Source organism: Hemicordylus capensis, chromosome 1, assembly GCF_027244095.1.
Source record: "Hemicordylus capensis ecotype Gifberg chromosome 1, rHemCap1.1.pri, whole genome shotgun sequence".
NCBI classification, from domain to species: domain Eukaryota; kingdom Metazoa; phylum Chordata; class Lepidosauria; order Squamata; family Cordylidae; genus Hemicordylus; species Hemicordylus capensis.
Window position 1 is genome coordinate 179,836,750 of NC_069657.1, and position 24,227 is coordinate 179,860,976.

The 24,227-nt window shown below is 44.5% G+C and overlaps 1 protein-coding gene across 3 annotated transcripts in view; it reads left to right on the forward strand.

Moving 5' to 3' along the window:
- The window catches only part of MBD5 (methyl-CpG binding domain protein 5), a 203,680-nt gene that overhangs the window by 112,798 nt on the left and 66,655 nt on the right, over nucleotides 1-24,227 (forward strand). For all 3 annotated transcript variants that reach the window (XM_053263424.1, XM_053263403.1, XM_053263414.1), the window contains exon 3: nucleotides 22,157-22,851. In XM_053263424.1, the coding sequence (XP_053119399.1) occupies nucleotides 22,739-22,851 (113 nt within the window). In that variant the 5' untranslated portion in view covers nucleotides 22,157-22,738. The remainder of the gene's footprint in view (nucleotides 1-22,156; nucleotides 22,852-24,227) is intronic.

Sequence of the window (24,227 nt, forward strand, 5' to 3'; positions counted from 1 at the left end):
CAGGTTGTGTAAAACAGGGTCAGGAGCACATGTGCAACTGACTTGATCTCCTCAGAGTTACAGGGGCAATATCTCTGCTCAATTGGAATTCTGCTATATCTGCCAGCCAGTAGTTCTGAGGGGAGGGCATTCATACTGGCCCTCGAGAAGGCCCATCTATGTTTAGGGAAGGTGAAGAAGTATAGATAATCTGCTGGATGAGTTCTCATCCCACCACTGAGCAGGTGGAATGACCTAGATGTCCTCAACAGGTCATTTTGAAACTCAGTATTTCAGATCCTTTGTTTACTAAGTTCTTTGGCCCCGACCAATCCCACAGAAAGGATTGTCTCAGGCGAAAGACCGTAGGTATGGAGTTTCCTAACACAGTTCTCCCACCAACTCAAGCAGTGCCTATCCAATAATAAGGGAAGGAGACCAGAGGGCATTAATTTGATTCTTGCCCAGTATTAGATACCAAGCTCTGGCCTCTATTGAGATAACACCCACTTGCAGTCTCAAAGTGGCATTAGAAATACATTTCAGGGTCAGAAATAATGTTCTTAAGAATATGGCTTGGACCCGCTCCAGGAGGGAATAGTTAGCATAGTGTCCCAGCAGTGCCCCATATAACATTTGAGCCATCAACTTCACCTTGAATAAGTTGATGGCATCTGGAATGAACTTTCTTTCTTGCCACCTGTGGACGTTGAGAGTAGCTGATGCACTTCTCTGTGCCTGAGCAGCAGCATATCTAATTTGGGCAGTCTTCCTCCCAGAATCCTGAAATACAACCCCCAAATCCTTAAAATATTTAACCTGTTCTATATCATGATTGTCAATCCTACATTTATTTATTTTTTCTCCTATTGGAGAAGGCCAAGATTTTAGTTTTCTGATCATTAATGTCCACCTGCTATTCCTCACAACAGAGGACTAAGGCCTTAAGCTCTCTTCTCATCCCACTTGTGACTGGGACAAAATGACAGTATCATCTGCATATAAAAGAACAGGAAGCTGTCTGTCAGCCAACTTCAGAGCATGTATATCTAAGCCCTGCAGGCACTTGATTAAAGAGTTAACATAGATATTGAACAATGATGGGGCCAGAATGCACCCATTTAACCCTCCTAGATGTACTAATAGGCCTAGATAACTGGCCCTGCCAATTGCATCTCACTCTAAGATTCGTGTTGTCATACAGTTTGACCAGTAGCAGCAAGAGCCTCTTATCAATCGAGGTGCTACAGAGCCTGAACCACAGGCATACCCTAGAAATTGAATCAAACGCAGATTAGTGTGTAAGTGGAGAAAGGCTCGATTTTCTCAACAGGTTACAATATATAACCTTTCAACAGGTTACAATATAGAGCACATTTAAAGATCTATGCTCTGGCAATACAGACAGCAACGAAACAGTTCTTTACAGCTCGTATTGCATCTGCAAGTTTTCATCTGGCAGAGATGTCTAAGGTTGTGAGGGAACTAATCCAAGCTTGTTCTTCCATGAATTCTAACTTGCATCCTTCAGTGACCCACTGTGATGCTCTTAATGAGTTTTTTGCAAATAAAATCCCTCGCATTCATGCTGATCTGGATACCTGTAGGGTAACAGAGTCTAGTGGTGAAAGTGTCCAGAAATTTCTTGTGTGATTGGATTGGATCAGTTTCAACTTGTGACACCTGAAGATATGGACAAGTTGCTTGGAGTGGTGCAGCTTACTACCTGTTCTCTTGATCTTTGCCCAGCATGGCTGATCTCTGGTGGGAAGGCTATTGGAGATGGTCTTGTTAAAATCATAAATGCACCCCTGAGGAGGGCAGGATGCCTCCTTGTCTCAAAGAGATAATTATAAGATCACTTTTGAAGAAGCCTACATTAGATCCCTCAGAGCTAAGCAATTATAGGTGTGTCTAACCTTCTATGGTTGGACAAGGTGATTGAGAGGGTGGTGGCCTCCCAGTTCCAGTCTTGGAGGCAATCTTGGAGGAAATAGATTATATGGACCCATTTCAAACCACCTTTCAGGCAGGCTATGGAGTTAAGACTGCCTTGATCATCCTGAAGAATGATCTCCAATTGGGAACTGATGGAGGGAGTGTGGCTCTGATAGTTCTTTTGGATCTCTTGGTGGCCTTCAATACTTTTCCATTCTTGGTGGCCGATGGGCCATGGTATCCTTTTGGATCATCTATGTGGAGTGAGAGTGGGAGTGGGAGTGGGAGTGGGAGTGGGAGTGGGAGGCACTGTTTTGCAGTGGTTCCACTCCTATCTCTTAAGGGGATTCCAGAGTTAATGGAATCTCTGGAATAGTGTCGCTTGGAGACTATTCCTCCTCTAAATAGGAGGCCTTATATGGCATTCCACGGGGCTCCAGTGTTTCCTATGTTTTTTTTTAACATCTACATGAAACGTCTGGGGGATATCATTTGGTGCTTGGTGTTACCAGTATGCTGATGACACCCAAACCTATTTATCCATGTCATCTTCATCAGGGAACAGCATAACAGTAATGGGCTGGATGAGGGGGAACAAATTGAAGAAGAGTCGAAGCAAGATGGAGGTACTTATTGTAGGGAGTCATAACTCAGAAGATGAGTTAGAGCTTTGTGTTCTGGAAGCGGTCACACTCCCTCAGAAGGAACAGGTATGTAATCTGAGAGTGCTTATTGGCCCAGGCCTCTCTGGTTTCTCAGGTTGAAGCAGTGGCCAGGCGTACTTTTTTGCAGTTTAGGGTGATATGCCCGCTACAGCCATTTTCAGGGTAGAATGACCTAAAAACAATGATAGTCTTGCTGGTAATATCCAGACTTGATAACTGCAATGTGTTCTATGTGGAGCTGCCTTTGAACATTGTCCGGAAATTGCAATTGGTACAAAATGCAGCAGCCAAGTTGGTCTTTGGGGCAACCCAAAGAGACCATATAACACTGATCTTAAAAGAACCGCACTGTCTACCAATACGTTTCCAAGCAAAATAGGTTATTACCTATAATGCCTTGGGTTCAAAATATTTAAGAGAGCACCTTCTCCTTAAGGACTCCCACCACTTTTTAAGATGTTTTGTAGAGGTCCACTTGCGGGTCACCCCCAAGTAATCTGATGGCAATTCGGGGCCGGGCCTTTTCTACAGCTGTCTGGAAAAATTAAAAATTAAAAAATTGTCAGAGTGAGACGACATCCATTTTAGAGTCCTTAAAGAACTCAAATGTGAAATTGGAGAATTTCCTCCTGGAGGGGGGGAGAACCCCTTATCCCTACAATCAGCTCCGTACTGGGGGACTGGAACTTAGCCAATGTAACACTGATTTTCAAAAAGAGATCCAGGGGAAATCCAGGAAATTACAGGCGAGTTAGCTTAATGTCTGTTGCTGGCAAATTGATGGAAAGCATTCTCAAAGATAAAATTGTTAAGCATATAGAACAGGGTTTCTCAATGTGTGGGTCCCCAGATGTTATTGGACTTCAACTCCCATAATCACCAGCCCCAGTGGCCTTTGGTTGGGAATTATGGGAGTTGAAGTCCAATTACATCTGGGGACCCACACGTTGAGAAACCCTGATATAGAAGAACAGGCCCCACTGAAGGAGAACCAGCATGGCTTCTGCAAAGGTAAATCTTGCCTCATCAACCTTTTGGAGTTATTTGAGAATGTCATCAATTGTGTGGATAAAGGTGATCCAGTTGACATATTATACATGGACTTGCAAAAAGGTTTCAACAAAGTTCCTTATCAAAGACTCTTGAGAAAACTTATCAGACATGGGATAAGGGGACAGGTTCATGTGTGGATTGGTAACTGGTTGAAGGAAAGGAAACAGAAGGTAGAAATAAATTGACAGTAATTTGTATGGAGGTGAGAAATAAGTGAGGTCTCCAAGGGATCTGTAGTGGGACTGGACTTTTCAATTCATTAATAAATAATCTAGAAGTTGGTGTAAGCAGTGAGGTGGCCAGGTTTGCAAATGACACCAAACTATTTAGGGTAGTGAAATCCAAAAGAGATTGCAAGGAGATCCAAAAGGATCTCTCCAAACTGGGAGAGATGACAAAATGGCAAATGCAGTTCAGTGTTAACAAGTGTAAAATGATGCACACTGGGGCAAAAAAACCTCCAACTTCATATACACACTGAAGGGTTCTGAGCTATCTGTGACTGACCAGGAGAGGGCTCTTGGACAGCTCGTTGAAAGTGTCAACAGCTGTGTAGCAGCTGTGAAAAAGGCCAGTTCCATGCTTGGAATCATTAGGAAGGGGGTTGAAAATAAAACTGCTAGTATCATAATGCCTTTATACAAAACTATACTGTGTCCACATTTAGAGTACTGCATACAGTTCTGGTCACCATAAGAAGGACATTATAGAACATTATAGAAGGACATTATAGAAAGGAGAAGGTGCAGAAGAGGGCAACCAAGATGATCAGGGGCCTAGTGCACCTTCCTTATGAGGCAAAGCTACCACACCTGGGTCTTTTTAGTTTAGAAACAAGTTCTAGTAAGAACCAATCAGCCTGCTTTCCTTTCACTGTCTTACATCTGGACTAAATTGTGTGCAAATCGAGGTCCACAAGTTAAATCTCTTGTGCCTCAAATGTTCATGTGTCTGTCATCTTGGATCGGGATGGATGTCATCATTACAAACTGCACCACTCAGGTGTCCCTGTGTGTCACTCACTACAGCTGTTCCAAATTTAATTCAAATCAGTTAGACTGTCCCCACTTGGGCCTCAAAGGTTTATGCATCCACCATCTTGGATCAGGGTAGATGACATAATCACAAACTACACCATTGGGGCATCCCTATGTGTCCATTCAGCTGTAGCAAATTTGGTTCAAATTAGTTAGACTGTCCACAAGTTAGTGCACTGTTGCCTCAGAGGTTTATGTGTCTGCCATCTTGAATTGGGGTGGATGACATTGTCACACTCTTCACTTTTGAGGTGTCCTTATGCGTCCCTACAGCTGTAGCAAATTTGGTTCAAATCATTTAAGCGGTTCACAAGTTAGCTCACTTGCACCTCAAAAGTTTATGGTTCCGCCATCTTGAATCAGGGTGGGTGATATAACAAACGACACCACTAAGGTGTCCCTGTGTGTCACTCACTGCAACTGTACCCAATTGGTTCAAATGGGTAAGGCAGTCCACAAATTAGCCCACTTGTGCCTCAGATGTTCATGCGGTCCCCATCTTGAATTGGAGTGGATTACATCATCACACACCACACCATTAAGGCATTCCTATGTGTCCCTACAGCTGTAGCAAATTTGGTTCAAATGGGTTAAGTGGTTCACAAGTTAGCCCACTTGCACCTCAAAGGTTTGCACATCTGCCATCTTGAATCCGTGTGGATGATGACATTGAACCGTGTGGATGATGACATTGAACTGTGCCATTGAAGTGACCCTGTGTATCACTCACTGCAACTGTACCCAATTTGGTTCGAATGGGTTAGGCAGTCCACAAATTGGCCTGCTTGTGCCTCAGATGTTCACATGGTCGCCATCTTGAATTGGAGTGGATGACATCATCACCCACCACGCCATTTGGGCATCCCTGTGTATCCCTGCAGCTGTAGCAAATTTAGTTCAAATTGGTTAGGTGGTTCACAAGTTAGCCCACTTGCGCCTCAAAAGCCATCTTGGATCGTGATGGATGACATAATCACAAACTATGCTGTTGAGGTGTCCTTATGTGTCCCTACAACTGTACCCAATTTTGTTAATATTGGTCTAGGCATTGTGAAGTTGATAGGTAGGGGAGACACACGGACAGACACATGCAGAGAATGCTGGGTGATCTCATAAGCCTACTGGAAAGTAGGCTAAAAAGACAACTGAGGGAAGATATGATAGAGGTCTATAAAATCATGCATGGTGTGGAGAGAGAGAGAGGTTTTTCTCCCCCTCTCATAACACTAGAACCAGGGGTCATCCCATGAAACTGATTGCCAAGCAATTTAGGTCCAACAAAAGGAAGTACTTTTTCACATGATGCCTAGAGATCTACATATCAGGTGGTATAAAAATATGATTAATAATAATAATAAACCTATGGAATTCTCTGCCACAAGATGTGATGACAGCCAACAGCCTAGATGGCTTTAATAGGGGTTTAGATAAATTCATGGAGGACAGGTCTATCAATGGCTACTGGTGTGAGGGCTATAGGCTACCTACATTCTCATAGGCAAGATGCCTCTAAATACCAATTGCAGGGGAGCAACAGCAAGAGAGCAGGCATACCTTCACCTCTTATATGTGGGCTTCCTAGAGGCAACTGGTGGGCCACTGTAGAACAGGATGCTGGACTAGATAGGCCTTGGGCCTGATCTACCACTGACTTTATGGATATCCATTGCAAATTCATTGTTAGGGGTTTAACTCAAGCTACTTCTGTTTCATATCTGTTTCTGGAAACAATGTATTACTTGACATATTCAATGTGTTAAATGCAAATAAAATCTCTCTCATTAGGGCTGGTCTGGACTCTAATATTTCTGCAGGGCAATTGGGAGGTGTCCAGAAATCCCTCTTGCAAGATTAGATTGGATCATTTTCAGTTCGTGGTTCCTGAGAATGTGGACAAGCTGCTTGAAGTGGTACAGATTACCAGCTGTCCTTTGGATCCTTGCCCAACATGGCTGATTTCATCTTGCAGAGAGGTTGCTGGAACTGGCCTCGTTGATACTATTAATACCTCTCACTGATTGGGGTGGGGGGTGGCATGATACCACCTTGTTTGAAGGAGCCCACCAGATCCCCTGGTGATGGATAATTATAGGCCAGTCTCCAATCTCCTATGACTGGGTAAGATGATTGAGAGGGTGGTGGCTGGCCAGCTCCAAGTGGTCTTGGAGGAAACTGCTTATCTAGACCCATTTCAAACTGGCTTTAGGGCAGGCTATGGGGTTGAGATGGCCTTGGTCAGCCTGATAGATGACCTTCACCAGGGAATTGACAGAGGGAGTGTGACTCGGCTGGTTCTTCTGGATGGCCGCATAAACCTTCAAATGGGCTCTATGCTATGTCCTGTCACATTCAAGCCGAGTTCTTCGTACTTGCGCTCCAGTCGCCTACCTTGCTGCTTCAGACCCAGTAACTTTTCTGTATACCAAGGGGCCACTTTTAAAGCAGATCGGAAGAGTTTAGGAGCGATCGTGTCTACTGCCCAGCTGAGTTCCCTATTCCAGGTTCCCACCAGGGCATCAACAGAATCACTGGCAGGACCAACATCAAAACCCGCCAAGGCTTTTTGGAATCCTACTGGATTCAACAGCCATCTCGGGCAGACCATCTTAATAGGTCCTCCACCCCTGCAGGGCTGGGTTGTGGCTGTAAAACCAACCTTAACCAGGTAGTGGTCCGTCCATGACAATGGGGAAACCACAGGATCCCGTACTCAGGGAACACCCCTCCCCCCCGATCTGAACAAAAGACCAAATCAAGTGTGTGGCCGGCAACATCAGGCATCACAGATTGAAACTGATCCAATCTAATACTGCAAGAGGGATTGCTGGACATCACCTTAAGAGACTCTGCAAAAACGGTGGAGTCCAAGTCGGCCTGGATACAGGAGATTTTGTCTGCAAAGAACCCATTAAAAGCATCACAGTAGAACAAAGTCCTCGGGGATTGGTTTAAATTGGGAGGAGCCTGAATCAAACTCCTCACAACCCGGGACAGCTCTGCCGGACACGAACCCGCAGAAGCAATGTGCGCATACCTACTGTGAATGAAGTCCCACTGAAATCTACTGATAAACATGTTTATGGTTGAGTAATGCAAGAGAGAGAGAATATGAATTAACTCACAATAGTACACATTTTTCAACAAGAATAGTTAATTTTGTGTTAATACATAACCTGTTATGTTAAGAGTACTTTTTAATGCCAGACTTCTCTTGAAATTGTTGATTATTTGCTGAATGTTTCAGTAAACAACTTTAAGAACGGCACTTGGGGAAAACATTCACTGTCTCTAAAAATAGCTTGGTCACATGACTTAGTACTTTAGTACAAAAGCGTAATGTACAGGTTTAATTTGCTATCCCACTATATTTTTGACACTTGCTTGCACAGAGGTTGAATCTGAGTGAATCTGCACTATTAGTGCTCCTGATGCAAAGCAAGACAATTTAATGTAATTATATACTGTTTGATTCTTTGTGTTCTTACGTGACTGAGATGTTCTTTAAAATTGGTTTTTATATTGCATTTTGCAAAAATTGTTAAATGCTTACCAGAACTCTAAAGAAAGATGCTAGTGTTACATAGTCACTGATCAGATTCAGTGACAGTGTATCTTCTGATTCTGCCCCCCGACCCAATGCATGTAAGTGAAAGCTAGCAGATTTTTCGTGTTGTATTTTAAGCTAGAATACAGTAGTGAGGGAAAATGCCATATGTCTAGTTTGTTTACCTGTAAAAGAAATGATATATAGAAAAGCTGTCTTGATCCAAGTCAGTTTAATTGATAAGAATTTTGTCTTTATTTCCACCTTTATTTTAAAAGGGTCCTTTTAAAACCCACAGCTTAATGTAGCCATGCCATTTTGTGGTAATATATGGCTGATTCATACAGTATTACCGCAGTGTGAAAGCAGCTTTCCTACGTATTTTTTCCATGCTGCTACAGTCGAGGAAGTCGCTCTCATTCTTCTTGATAACACATGAATATGCCCTTAATCTACTATGTTAAAGTACTGAATAGAATACAACATAAATTAATTGCAGTCCAATCCATTTCAACCTGACGCTGAATATCACAGACAAGACTTGGCATTCAGGGCTTAATTTGTGTTAAGGCTCAACTCTAGTAACTGTTTTCAATGCCAGGGTCAGCCCTAGAACATAAGAAAATAAGTTAAAATTTCTCTGAGCATGTGCAGAATGTCTCCATGGCTGAGTATACAAAGAAGCTTCATGCATCAGAATTGGGTTGCTAGATTACAGGCTGATATTTACAGACAGGAGCTGAGCTCTGGGACTTTATTTTTTTCTAGGCATTTAAACACTGCTTGTATTCCTTTTATTTCAGTGGGATGAGCAATCCAACCCTACATGTGCATATTTGGACTTATTTCCTTATTTGCAGTCTTGATCCAACTAATGTGCATGTGATAGTACCCACTGTTGGCTACGGAATGTATTAGAGATACATTCTTTGAAAATCTCTGCCACAAAATAACATGTTCTACCTTTCAGTATATTCTTATATGAGTGGTATATGCATTTGTATTATTAGTTTGGTTTTCTGGATGCTGTTTTTAAAATTACAGATCAATTCAATGTATCTATATATATAATTCTCCTGGGTGTGCCCAGGAGAAATGCGTCCCAGCAGCCCAGCTGATTGGCTGGGCTGCAGGGGGCGCCTGATTGGCTGGCAGCACACCCAGGAGAATTCGCTTGCTGGGCGGCTGCGGAGGCAAGGCGGCGGGCCCAGGGCCGCGGCGGCGGAGCCCAGCGAGGCGGTGGGCCCAGCAAGGTGGCGGCGGCCCCGACCGTTAGGCGGGGCGAGGCGGCAGGCCCAGAGCGATGGCGGCGGGCCAGGCCGTGGTGGCGGGGCCCAGCGAGCGGCGGGCCCAGCGAGGCGGGGCAAGGCGGCGGGGCCCAGCGAGGTGGCGGGGCCGGGCCCGGCCGCGGAAGCGAGGCGGCGGGACTGGCCGGGCCGCGGAGGCGAGGCGGCGGGCCTGATGGCGGCACTCTGGGGCCGGCCACAGCATCGGCGGCGGCACTCTGGGGCCGGCCAGGCCCACTGGCGGCGGCCGCCGCACTCTGCCCCACCGGAGACGGGGGGCGGGAGGAGAGAGAGAGGTAGCCTGGCCTGGCCGGGCCCGGCCGCGGAAGCGAGGCGGCGGGACTGGCCGGGCCCGGCCGCGGAGGCGAGGCGGCGGTGGCCGCACTCGGCCCCCGCAGGGCGGCGGCGGCCGCACGGGTCAGCTAGTAATAATATTTTTTAAATGGAATGATAGAATTGGAGGCAATCTTGTAGGCCATCTAGCCCAGACCCTTATTCAGTCTAGGAAATCCAGAGCTTAGAAAATCCCAATGGGTGGCTTCAGCCTCTGTTTAAAGATCTCCAGCCTACTATGCCCCTAGTGAATTGGTTCCATTCTCAAAGTGCAATTTCCTCCAAATAAGAACATAAGAACAGTGCAGTTGTGGTTTTTTGTCCCAATATGCATCATTTTACACCTGATAACAGTGAACTGCATTTGTCATTTTGTTGCCCGTTCCCTCAGTTTGGAGAGATCTCTTTGGAGCTCCTCACAATCTCTTTTGGATTTTACTACCCAAATAGTTTGGTGTCATATCCAAATTTGGCCACCTTGCAAGGCGCGAAGGGAGCCAAGGGGTGGCCCAGGTTCTGCTGCCACCGCAGTGCGCCCCCCCCCCAGCCCTGCGTCTGACACAGGGTGCATTTAGCCACTCCCCCTGCATCATACATCAGACTCAGGGGGCAGGGGTTCACTCCCCAAACTGGGCTGCGCGGCCCCGTTTGGGAGCGAAATTGGCCAGCTCTGCATTTGCAGCACGGCCAGGAGCAGCTCTTTCTGCCTTTAAAAGGCAGGGAGAGTCACTCTAGCCGCGCTAAAAACACAGCGCTGGCAGATGTCGCTTGCAAACGGGGCCACATGGTCCCATTTGGGAACAAAATCATGCCACCGCATCTTGGCCCCTGACTGGCAGCGGCCAGAATTCTTTGAACCCAATGGTGGCTCCACTCCTGCATCTCACTTCTTACCCCAACTTCTGGATACAAGTTAAAGAGCACTGGTCCCAGTACAGATCCCTGGGGGAGTCTCAACTTCTTACTTCCCTCTATTGTGAAAACTGGCCATTTATACCTACCCTCTGTTTCCTGTCCTTCAACCAGGTACCAATCCACACATGACCTTTACCCTTATCCCATGAATGCTAAGTTTTCTCAAGAGACTTTGTTGAGGAACTTTGTTGAAAGCTTTTTGAAAGTCCAGGTATACTTTTTTAATTTATGATGAACTAACCAAGAATTTTCAGCACCCATGCAATACTGGGGTAAGCTTTTCCGGTGGATAATGTTTTCTGATGTAAAGTGAAGTGTGCCATCAAGTCGGTGTCAACTCATGGTGACCACAGAGCCCTGTGGTTGTCTTTGGTAGAATACAGGAGGGGTTTACCATTGCCATCTCCCACGCAGTATGAGATGATGCTTTTCAGCATCTTCCTGTATTGCTGCTGCCCGATGTAGGTGTTTCCCATAGTCTGGGAAACATACCAGTGGGGATTCAAACTGGCAACCTCTGGCTTGCTAGTCAAGTCATTTCTCCACTGCACCATTAGGTAGTACTGGATCATAATTTCTCATTACTCCATCAGATTTCAGTATTTTTCAGTACTGTTTTCTGAGGGACTGGATCATAATTTACTGCTTTACTGATGGCCAACGGGGGTACTGAAAGTGAAAAGAGGGTGGTTAAGCAAAAGATTAGTGCCTAGAGAACTTGCTAACTACCAGGGTTCCCTCTAATTTTTATCATCAGTGAGCGGAAAGAGTTTTGTTGTGGGTGGCAGTATCAAGGCAGTGTGTGCACATAAGTCTCACACATACCACACACCAGGAAACAAATAATGCACCATGAAAAGAGTGGTGAGCAGTTTTGCAGTGGGGAAGCAACCTGCCTAGAGAGCAGGAGGCTGTTGGTTTGAATCCCCACTGATGTGTTTCCCATATACTTGTTACTCCTATATCGGGCAGCAGCAACATAAGAAGGTGCTGCGTGGGAGAAGGCAATACCACTCCTGTATTCTACCAAGAAAACCACATGGTTCTGTGGTCGCCAGGAATCAGCACTGACTCGACAGCACAACCTTTCCTTTCCCCCCCACACACAGTCCTTCTAGCTACACACACAAACAGTCCCTCTAGTCACGCTTACTCACACACACCCTCCCTCTAGCTACACTCCTTTCCATCCCCATCCCACCAGAGGTGCACCTAGGTAATTTTGGAGCCTGGACCTAATGGCCTTTGGCGGGGGCCCCATTGCAAGTTAAGCATCAACCCCCCTACACACACACACACACACACAGAGTGACACATGCAGTATTTTTAACACATGGGCTCTTGAGGACACAAACAGCATCTGAACTCACAAAAATGTAAGACTATAAAACAGGCATATTTATACAAATATGCATTAGCAGAAACAGTTTAACACGCAACTTAACATATTCCCATCCTAGATATTTCTTTGCCCAGAGGTCACACTCAGCCACCCCGGTGCAGGTCGCAGTCACACTTGGTCAGGTGACCACACACCCCGGTACAGACTAAAGAGGATTTGAAAGGGCCTCCAAGAGGTATGGGGACCCTGGACTTCCACCCGGAAGTCCAGGGGTAAGAGCACCTGTGCACCGCTCACATCTCCCTCTACATACACAGTCCCTCTAGTACTTCACTTCCCACTCTACACACCACACACCTCCCTCCACAAATGCACACACACAGTCCCTCTAGGCACACTCACACTGACTTACTCACTCGCACACACCCTCCCTCTAGCTACGCTCCTTTCCATCCCCACCCCACACAGACTACAGTTTGCATTTGCACAATTTCCTGCTCCCTCACTGCCGGTAGCAAAGATACAGGAAATCATCATGCCTCTTGCCCAGTCCTGTGAAGTACTTTTCAGGATGAGGGGACAGGCCAAGCCCCAAAGCAAAGTGGGACCACTCCTCTCAAGAGAGGAGAGCTGGTCTTGTGGTAGCTTAGCTGGTCTTGTCCCCTTAGCTAAGCAGTTTCTGCCCTGACTGCATATGAAAGAGAGACTAGAACATAGGAACATAGGAAACTGCCATATACTGAGTCAGACCATTGGTCTATCTAGCTCAGTCTTGTCTACACAGACTAGCAGCGGCTTCTCCAAGGTTGCAGGCAGGAATCTCTCTCAGCCCTATCTTGGAGAAGCCAGGGAGGGAACTTGAAACCTTCTGCTCTTCCTAGAGTGGCTTCATCCCCTGAGGGGAATATCTTGCAGTGCTCACACATCAAGTCTCCCATTCATATGCAACCAGGGCATACCCTGCTTAGCTATGGGGACAAGTCATGCTTGCTACCACAAGACCAGCTCTCCTCTCCAGTGTGAAGTGTGAGCACTGTAAGGTACTTCCCTCAGGGGACAGATGGAGCCGCTCTGGGAAGAGTAGAAGTTGCTCTTGTGGTTGCGAAATGTTGTGTTAGCTATTTTGTCACTGTGTGTATGTGTGTGCGCGCACACACACACGGTTTTTACAGCATTAAACAGTCAGCCATCAGATGGAGAATATTTTCTTTTCCATGCTCAGAAGTGGGTATTCATGGATGTTAGCTTGATTCTCTAAATCCTTCTTAGACAATAAATACATAAGCTATGTACCCAGCACATTGCTATCATTTAATATTGTTTGAGTCACTGGAACACAACAAGCTGTTTGTTTTGAAAAGCAAAGAATCCTCAATGGCTATAATGAAACCAAGTTGTAAAACGCCTGAGGACAGAAAGACCATCATTTATGTTTGCCTAGTATCATGCTTGTCTTACCCGAAGAACTTGTTGCCTGTGTAATTTTAATACACTCTCACTTCAAACAAAAACGTCTGCTCAGAACCCATAGGTGTTTTTTTATGACAATGTGCCACAAGAATCTGAGAAGTATGTTTTGGGAGTTTACTGTCAGAGGATAGAATGAATGAGTAATTAGGTTCTGAACAAAAACAAAATTTATTTATGGACCATATTTCTAAAAGATCGGAAGATAACAAATGATAGTTACTTTTCCCTTGTGTTAGTGTACAATTTAATAGGAAAATGGAAGTGGTATCTGATTATTTCAGTAATGAATATGCACTGATAATGTATAGGTAAGGGAAAATAGCTACAATAAAAATGTCTCAGAATTTCTGTATATGTATTTAAAGTGCATACTACTCAATTATATTGCATTACAGTAATTGCATTAAGGTAATAAACTGTCTTTTCTCCACTGTTCCTCAGCACTTGATTAAAATGATTTTTCCCTCTAGTGCCATTCTTGAATAGAAAGCTATCATTTGAAATGTTCTGTGGGCATTGTGAATACTTTGTTGTTCTATGATTGCTAGGACTATTCAGTACGTTTGTCTTGTGGGTCTTCATGTGTTCCATGCAGCATTTATCCCTGAAGGAGGGAGAAAAAAATTGAAATTTTAATGCTAAGTGGCTTATGTCTTGAAAGCATACACATGCTCCTATTTTTACATTGCTAAAACCCTGACACTACTGTCTACAGTCCAACTTCAAACACTTCTCAAGGTTAAAAGGCTTGACAGCAAGTAGACTTGGTCTGAAAATGACATTCTTAGCTGAAGCAAGCACTTTGTGCCTACTTACAGTACTAGCTAAAAAGAATGTGAAAATCTCCATAGACAATTATGCAAATTACTTTTGCTGTTTATCATATTTGACAAGTCACATATAGTAAGAAAATAGTTGAACTTTATTTCTAGTTGATACTAAATGTAACACTCACTGTGACAAGTAGGAAAGACTGCCACCCATGCCATTCCGGAGTGCAGTTTTTGGCCCCACTGCAATGCCTATCTAGTGAATAACAGTACAGTCAATGTGATTCTAGCATCTGTGGTTTGTAGCAGGCTTCCCCCCTTTTCTCTGTTGTGTCCCAGATTCAGCTACTTTATCCTCTGCAGTTCTCAATGAGAGCAGCTGAGAACTGAGCCACTCCCTATCTGTATAGCTCTATCCTGGGTCCCCTTTCCAGGGTCTTTCCCAGACAGCGACTTTACTTTGCGCCAAAGACCGTGTGAGATATCGGGGAACACTCCATATACAATTCAGGTTTTTCCCAGAGCACTGGAGCTTAGCCCGCATTATGTCCATGGTTTTAAAAATCCACTTTTAATGTTGTTTTTTGACCTAATCCGAAATATCCGATATACCCCAATGTTTCTTCCGAGATATATGGAGGGGACATACTGATAAACTGCCTTTTCTTAAAGCCTTGCTTGTTAAACTTTCCTTTTTAAAAATTTTGCTCCGTGATCTTGCGGAACTTTGACTGTCAGAAGAGGGAGCAATCCAACAGTTCATCTCGTTGAATTTCCACAAGGCTCACTTCCTGAAGGGCAAAAGGAAAAGGAGGGGGGGAGCGGTTTGTTTAGCTGAGTTACTGGTCTTAGAGAAGTTGCCCCCCAAAACAAACAAACAAAAGTAGCAATCCTCCATGCAGAATGAAGGGGATGCAGCCAGGGCTACAGGTTGGCTTCTTGGTGGTAGCAACAGCTCCTGGGGCTGTCCAGCTGATGAGGAGGTGGCGGTGAGAAGCAAAGCCCGGTGCTGGGGGCAAGTGGAGTCCCCACCGCAGCAGCAGCAGTGGTGGCAGTGGGAAGGCCCTCTTGCTGCTAGACAGGTAAATACAGCTCAAGAAAGGTGTGCATGCCTTAGACAGGAGGGCTGCACTTGCACAAGCACTCTGCTGCTGCTTATTTATATGCAGACTCAATTTGTTGGCTGGGGTGGGGAGTGGGGAAAGGAGGTAGAAAGGCAGGTGGGTGTTCATTGGGAATGTTGGGAGAAGTCCTTGTGGGGGTGGGCACGGAGAAATGGATTGCCCCAGAGCCCAGTGCCCGGTATGGAAAGGCTTTCCCTCCAATTTGTGCATGTTGACTTGGGAGCAAGCAGTATGAATGGTGCGCAGAAAAAAAATCAGAAGAAACCGAACAGAAGAGCATTAAAGCAGCCGTATGCGGACTGCCCCAAGGTTTATTTGAATTATTTTTGTTGCAATGATATGCGGCTAATTGATAACTTCATAACCTGCTCTAGAATACCCCTCTTCAGTTAAGCCTGCCGAATAGGAAAGGCCCAGGTGTGACAAGACTGTGATAAACTGGGTTTTGTATATATTGATTTTAATAATGGTCAGAGGCGTAACGATAGGGGGGCGGGGGGGCACGTGCCCCGGGCGCCATCTTTGCAGGTCACGTGGGGGGCGCCGCCATGACCCCCGCCAATCCCAATTTTTTTTAAAAAAATTAACATAAAAATTTCTCTGGCTCAGCAGCAGCAGTCAAGGGAGTGCGTCGGCGCCCCCTCCCCCATGAGCGGTCCCTTCCACGCCCGTTCACTGCCAACATTCTTTGACTCGCCTCGTACACGTTTATCTCACTGCCTCCTCCCGCTACCCAGTAGGAGACAACCATTTACATTTCAATCCCCCCCAAAGGTTTCGCTCTCTCCTCTCCTCCTCCACCCATTTATTTATTTATAGGTTTAAATAATGCGCGCGCTGATGTCACGTGGGCATATTTTCTGATGAAGGCAGGATGGAATCAAGCCAGTCAGTGGGCGTAATAGTAACCGCCTTTAAAGATTTTCATCCGGGGTTCTTCTGCCTTCTCTTCCCCCCTCCCCTCACTTTCTACTATCGTCCCAAATGCTAACCATCCCCCCGCCGACTTCTGCCTTCTTCTTTTTGCACATGCGCTTCAAGTGCACCCCCTCCCCTTTCTTTCAGAGACCGAGTGAGAACCGTTGCACATGACAGAGAGACCGCGGGTACGCGCGAGCCGCCGAGCGAGACTCAACAGTTCTTCAGTTAAGGAGGTGTTGTTGGCTTTGAGGCAGCGTGCGGGGGCGCGCGAGTGAGGCGCTGCTACTGGTGCGGGGACCGTGGCGGCGCCTGTGGAGCCTTTTTGGCTGTACAAACAGCATCAGCATTGTCCCTGCCTGGAGGAAACCGAGGCATAGAAGCCAAGGAGGAGCAGGAGAAGGGAAGCGTGTGCAGGGTGGGCGGGCGAGCGAGCACTTATCTCTTTTTGAGGACTAGCTTGCCTTAGTGTATCTGCAGAGGGGCATATTTACCCCCCCTTAAGCCCTTGACTGCTGACAACTAGGCACTTTTAACGCATACACACGCATCCCTCCTTTTTGGTGGGGTGGGTTATCCTCTCCCCAGTCCCCATACACACACTCTTTTAACAACTGTAGTGAAATATTTTGAGGAAACGATAAGCGCAGTCCTCCTCTCTACAGTTCTGATATTTAAAAAAAACTCCATCTATCATCAAAAGCCCCCAGGATGGACTGGGCTGCACCCTGAGCGCAGAGGACAAGGCGGCAGTGGAAAGGAGTAAGATGATCGACAGAAACCTGAGGGAGGATGGTGAGAAAGCGGCCATGTATGGTGGGGGGCGCGGCGGGGGGGCGCAATTTCAGTGCTTGCCCCAGGCGCCGTTTTCCCTAGTTACGCCTCTGATAATGGTAGAATTAATTGTTACTGTATATGTATCTTAAGGAATTTATAAACTTAAGAGTCTTAAGTACTACTCCTGTAGCAATCTCATATTGATTTATCAGGGATTCCTTGTCATGATTTGAATCGCCCTTAAAGAGGAACATCTCAAAACAGTGGTGCATCAGCTGGTAACCTCCAGGCTTGACTATTGAAATGCCCTCTACATGGGCTGCCTTTGTACATACTTCGGAAACTACAATTTGTACAGAATCCGAATTTACCGATTCTAGGTGATGTCAGCATGTGAGTGTTGCTGGGCCATGTAGCTTGTGACCAGTGAGGTGGCAGATAGGCCGACAGATAATGTGTCTTGGAGATCCTCTCCCAGAGCCGAATGCAGATCGCAACTTGCTTCAGTTCCCTGCTATGCAGAGGGAATTGCCACAAGCCACATCTGGTGGGACTTCTGTTTGGTCGTAAAGCCTAACGGAGTCAGTGAGTTTGAGCAAATGATTGCTGAATCTATGCCTGCTTCTCCCTTGTCTTTATACTAGCTTGATCCTTTGATCTGAACATAAAGCCTTTGGTGCAGTGTAACATCCAGCATGAATCTCCATACGTGTTAATAGCTAAACTACAAACACCCAGTTCTCATGACAAAGCACATCTTCATTTCAAGGGAAAACCACCTGATAAATCGTATCAGACATTTTAGGAGGTAAACAATCAAACTGCTGGAGATAACAGCCTAAAACAATTGGTTGCCAGCTTTACCTATTGTGTTGCAAACTAGGCATAAGAAAGAAAGCAGTTTCAATAACATGTGGCAGGCATAACTCAATCTAGGAATGTACCCTGTTGTAAGTCAGCAAGGAAGGATCAACATGAGGTATACATTAATGCAACAACAGGATGTCTTCCTTAGGGGAAGAGCAGATAAACATTTACTATTCTAACAGTGCACCCTTTAGATAGATAATTCTTGAGTTAAGCATGCCTATGAGTTCAGCATGCCTATGACCCAAAAGTTTCTGGTAGGGACGTTTAAAATGGACACAGGGCCAATCTTTGGTTTTGATCTTTGGTTCTAATATAGAGGATATGTTATGGGTTATAACAGGTTAATAGCAACCACATATTTTGTCTTGGTTACCAAGCCCATCCAAAATGTATGGGCCCTATGTTGAGCTTCATGTGCTTGTGCGCACACACACATTCATGCCATGTGGAAAACTGCTAGTTTATATGGTACAATATCTCCTCTTTAGGCCCCACTTTGCCACATATAAAGTGGGGCAGCATCTGAACTAAGCTGGTGATAACTAAATAAAATAGCATTCCTTATTTTAACTTGACCCCTGTTCATTTCAGTGGTCATGACTTATTTCATCTGTGCTCTCCAGTGTGTGGATCTTGACTCTAATCCTGATAATCTAATGGAGAGTTGGAATCTTCAGAGTATGAAAGAAGTGAAATGTAATGAGCCCATGTTAAGTTAAACAGATAAGGACAGTCAAACAAATCAAGAGCATATATAATTGGTCTGTTTAGGAATAAGATTGTTCATCTGAATTAGTACTTCTCTGGAGTTGCAAAATTATGGTGCATTTGACACATCAAAAAAAATTCCAAAACTATGCCAAGGGTATGTTAGAAGCAAGATATTGACCATCATGAAGAAAGCTTTCTCAGTTATAGTACATCCCCAATTTGAAGCAGCTAGACATTAGCCCCCATGATCAATCCTTTAACTTATACAAATGATTCATATAGCCCTGTTTCCCATTGCATGCTGTTACTGATTTCATTTGGCAGTTTGGGTTATTCTCTGTATGTTGTCCATATAGTAGATTGACTGTAAGATCTTTTTTAGTGTAGACATTTTATTTATGGAAAAATATGCTAATAACAGAAATACTCTCTTTAATACAAGTTGTTAATACAGTATCAACAAGAATACTGTATCCCCTGCTAACAAAAAAAAATGGTGATTCTCTTTATTTAGCAGGGGGAGAGCAACTGGCCTTATCCATCCCCAGTTCAGCATCCTTCTAGTGGCTATTGCTAGTGTCTGTCTTATGTTTTATTTTTAGATTGTGAGCCCTTTGGGGACAGGGAGCCATTTTTTAAAAAAAAAATTATACCTGTGTAAACCGCTTTGGGAACATTTTTTGGAAAGCAGTATATAAATATTTGCTGTACTGTAAGAAAACCCTACAGTACTCTTGCAGGGTTTTTTTTCCTGCAGTACCCCCTTAGAACAAACATACACATTTCTCCTATTCATTCTTTTCTCCTGATCGCTAACACACTTTTCCATACACTGGCCTTTACATTTGCTTCAGAGAGTACTATCTACCTAGTCAACAAACCTAAAGATAAAAAGAACAATATCAAAATTCATCCTTAGACTGAGTTCAGGAGCTTCCCTTCCTCTCCATTTTGAACCAAGAAATGGCTGAACTATTCAGTCAGAGGCATCGTGAACAGAATCTGCAAGAATGGGGTATGTTTCATTTCTGATGCCTAGGTTTGGTTTCAGGGTCTGTTGGTTTCAGAGACCCCTAAGCTTCCCTCACTCCTGCTATCCCAGATAGGCAAACCAAACATCTGATGAAATCATAATAGTGTGGATTAGCTTTGTAGTCCCACTTTCCATGGAAGGACTAAATGAGGCTCAGGCTCTGGGAGACACTTATGAGCTGAGTTCTGGTCAGAGGTGTAGCTATAATTGAGCAGGTGGGTTCAAAGAACCCAGGCAACGCCCCTCCAGCTCCAACCTTCCATATTTTCTTAAGGGGCCGCCCGGAAGAAGGGTAAACATGGACCACCTTTTCCCTAGCTATGCCCCTGGTGCTGGTAATGGCTATTTTGAACTCTACAACAACTACAAATACTGATATATACCGCTTTTCAACAAAAGTTTCCAAAGCGGTTTACATAGAGAAATAACCATTTTCCTTATGTATATTTTCCTTATACAGCATACTGTATTTGCAAGCTGTCCAGCAAACCATGAACGAAATCTCTGCAACTGGCATTATTGCCCTAACCAACCTCCTGTATGCTAGATTGAGTTTGATAATGGTATATAGGGTTGGGGTTCTTTAAAAAAAAAAAAAAAAAACCCTCAGGAACTTATCTAACTTAGATAAGTCAGTACAAGATAGTTCCAGATTCTGTGAATCTCCTACCAGTTATACAAATAAATAGTCTTGGTTTGCTGTCTTTTGCAGTGCAGCACAGCATGGTAGGGTGTGCCAAAGTTAAGAGGTGCCGATTCCATCAAGGAGGTGCCAGCTTGAGACTGAAAACAGACCTGTAGCTCCTGTGGAACCCTCAGTGGACCCTCATATGTGTGGTGTCTACCAAGCAACACACCTTCTATTAAAACGGCACCAAGTGCAGATGAATGTAGTGGCAGTAGTTGAGAAGAGCCAAACCTATCTATTAGGGTACAGTTGGTGAACTCTCCATGCCGGAGGCAATGTGAATTATTTCCCAGGAGGCTCCTCCCATGAAGCTTGGGCATCCGGTCTTGCTCTTCCCACTTGCATGCTCTGCTATGATGGCAAGATATCCTACTTGGATTCAGGGCAGTATCCTGGGCAGCAGATTTTATACCCCTTTACCATTTTCAAACACAAATGCAACGATTGACACAAGTGGTTGCTGTGACAACCATACATTTAATTCTTGCAATTAGAATGGCATCCCAGCAAATGCTACTAAATTAAAGCATTTCACAGCACCCTGTTGCTTTGGATATCAGTTTCTACAGTTTTCTCACCAACCTGTACTTAAATTTAAAAAAAAAAGGAGAAGCAGGCAAGAATATTTTATTCTAGTGTGTGCATATAAATAAGGCTGCTGATCATGTTTCTTTGCTCTTTTGTAGTTGTTTTGGTGTGCATGGGGAGAAAGGAGATTGCTTGAGCAGTTGCTGCAACTATTCGATTCAGCTTCTAAAACTTCTTTCAGTTCTCGACAACTGAGCTATTTGACTTTAAGGCTTCAATTTGTGCATACTCGCTTGGGAATAATTCCTGTTGAACTCAAGATGCACTTCTAATATTGATATATCAGACGAGGACAGAGTTGTTAATTTGCCGCCTTGCTTTGTGTTTTTTCCTCATCTGAAGATGGAAGTCTAGATCTTCTCCTTTGCTGACTGTAGCAATCTTGTCTTCATCACCTCCCACTGATCCGGGCTCTCCCATTGCCGTAAAGGTGGGGCTGGCTTGGCATCAGGTGGCTCCTGCTTGCTCCATCACCAAGATCACTCTGCCTTCTGTTCCCTCCACCACCTGCTTGAACTGCAAGCCAGGGGCTGCCCTCAGCAGGAGTCCATTAGAACCAGGTGACAGGAGATGAAGCAGCTCTTGAGCAGGCAGAACTGATGTGATGCATTTTCCTCCTGCCATATACCTTGGTGGTAGGGCAATAGGAGAGCACAGCTCTCATTGGCCTCCCTGGTCTCTCTCCCTTCTTCTTGCATAGAATTCTTAGTGTACTGACTTGACTAGCAAGCCAGAGATTGCCGATTCGAATCCCCGCTGGTATGTTTCCCAGACTATGGGAAACACCTATATCGGGCAGCAGCAATATAGGGAGATGCTGAAAGGCATCATCTCATACTGCGTGGGAGGAGGCAATGGTAAACCCCTCCTGCATTCTACCAAAGACAACCACAGGGCTCTGTGGTCGCCAGGAATTGACAACAAATTGACGGCACACTCTGCTTCCCTGAGTTGTGTAAGCAAACAAAGAGGCTGCAAGCAGCACTTTCCTGGCACCCCACATGCCTCAGGAACAATTGGCTGGTGGCAGGGGGGCAGAATAAGAGAACAGAAACAGTATCAAATTTCATTTTATGATGGTGTTACTTTAAATGCTTGTGTGCTTTCTTTTTCAGGGTTTCATATTGGAACTATATCATCATGCGAAAATTGCCCATCAGTACCTTTGACAACGAATGGAAGAGGACAAGAAAGCAAAAAGAACTTTGAATATAAGAAGATTTAATACCTGGAAGTCTTGGCTGCCTATAAAAATGGGACTTATTCTCCCAAAATACAAATTAACTTAATTAATCATTAAGTTTGGAGTCATGCTACTGAACTAGAAATAAACTTTTTTTCTCGCTCCCTGGCCAGTAACAGAGCATTGATGGATTATGATTTTCCCAAGTTGGAAACATTAATTTTTACCCATTTAGGCTATCCTTATGTCTACATAAGGAATACAACATTTCATACTTAACATTGATCAGAATGGGCAACTGACTTGCTAACCCTCCCCACCCCCCATCCCACCCCCCAAAATGGCAGATCTTACAGACTTGGTTCCAAACTGAGCCAGAGCTTCCCAATGCACTTTGTACAAACTGGGAATATCTGTACTGTATACCTGCCTTCTGAAGGCCACAATGACATATAAAATAAGGATATCATCTTACTGTTGATATCTTTGAAGAGTCATAAACGGAATCAGAAAAATGAATGGAGGCAAGGAGTGTGATGGTGGAGATAAGGATGGAGGGCTGCCTGCAGTACAAGTCCCGGTTGGTTGGCAACGGCGGGTGGATCAAAATGGAGTTCTTTATATTAGGTAAGCAGTTGCATAACATGCATTTTGCATTATTTAGAATTGCTACTTAAATCACTCTGTATGAGCTTCCATTATAGCTAATGTCTTATCCTTGAACACTGAAAGGCAGGCATCAAACCCACCACACATCAAAATCTGGAGGAAGAAGCTTTGCACAGTCAAGTAGTATCTAATAAGTGTGATGCCAGCTCTAAATTCAGTGATATTTTGGTATTACCAAAATTCTGGTATCTTGGTCTGGTATTTTGTCTTAGAGCTCTTTGAATTCTGGTGGTGATGCTTTTTGTTGATTTGTTGTTAGTTTGTTTCATTTCTGGGTATCTCATGTAACCTTTTCTTACTGCTTTTTCTTCTGTCACTCTTGTGCTGTCTTTCTTTTCCTCTACATTTGCTAGTTGGATTCAGGGGGGTGGGGGTGAAATCTTGGAAGGGTGAGTACTATGGTAGATTTGTTCATTTTGTATTGTGCTCTTTTAAAAAGATGCAATAAATGTTGCATGAGTCAGTCAGGGCAGAATGTAGAGGCAATGTGCAGTGCAATCCTATGACTGTTTAGTTGGAATTAAGTCCCACTATGCTCAATGGGACTTGTTCTCAGGAAAGTTTCCATAGGATTGCAGACTATTCATATATGCATACAGCACTACCTCGGTATTCGCGGGGGGTCCCGTTCCCTGCAATTATCACAGATATGAAAACCACACATACAAATTACGAGGTATATGGAATTGTGGTGGTTAAGTTCCCGGAGAGCTGAAAAACTGTGTTAAAAAGGGGGGGGGGAAGCGGGGGTGAAATAAAGTGCCCTTTCATGGCTTGGAATCGTGCTCCTTCGGCCTCCAGCAATCCAACAGCCCCCCAGAAGTTGAAATCTTTCCTTTTTTTTCATGGGGGGGAAACGTTTTTAAAAATGAAATGAGACACAAAATGGCTCCATTTGGCTAAATCTCTGTCTCCAAACCGAAGTTACGTGAATTTAACATGTTTTATGCTAGTTTTTTTCTCGCATATGATGAGGTTGGCCGTCAATTACTGAACCACGGATATGCGAAATCATGGATGCTGGGTCTGCATATAGTGAAGTACAGGTAGCTGTACAAATGCTGTGGCCCAGCATTCATGTGATTGTACCATTTCTGGTAGGTAGACAGAATAGATTTTACAATGCAGAAGTGCCTAGAGCATGCTGTGCCATGGACTACATTACTATCAGTCTGTGTTATTACCAATTCAGACTACAGGTGACAGATTTCACACGAATTCTATTCCTTTAAACAGCTTTCCGCATGAAGAAAAATAGTACATTGGGAGTTATCTAGGCCAGATCCCTGAGATGCTAGGTTTCCATGAGCAAGAAAATTTTTATATGGAGATAC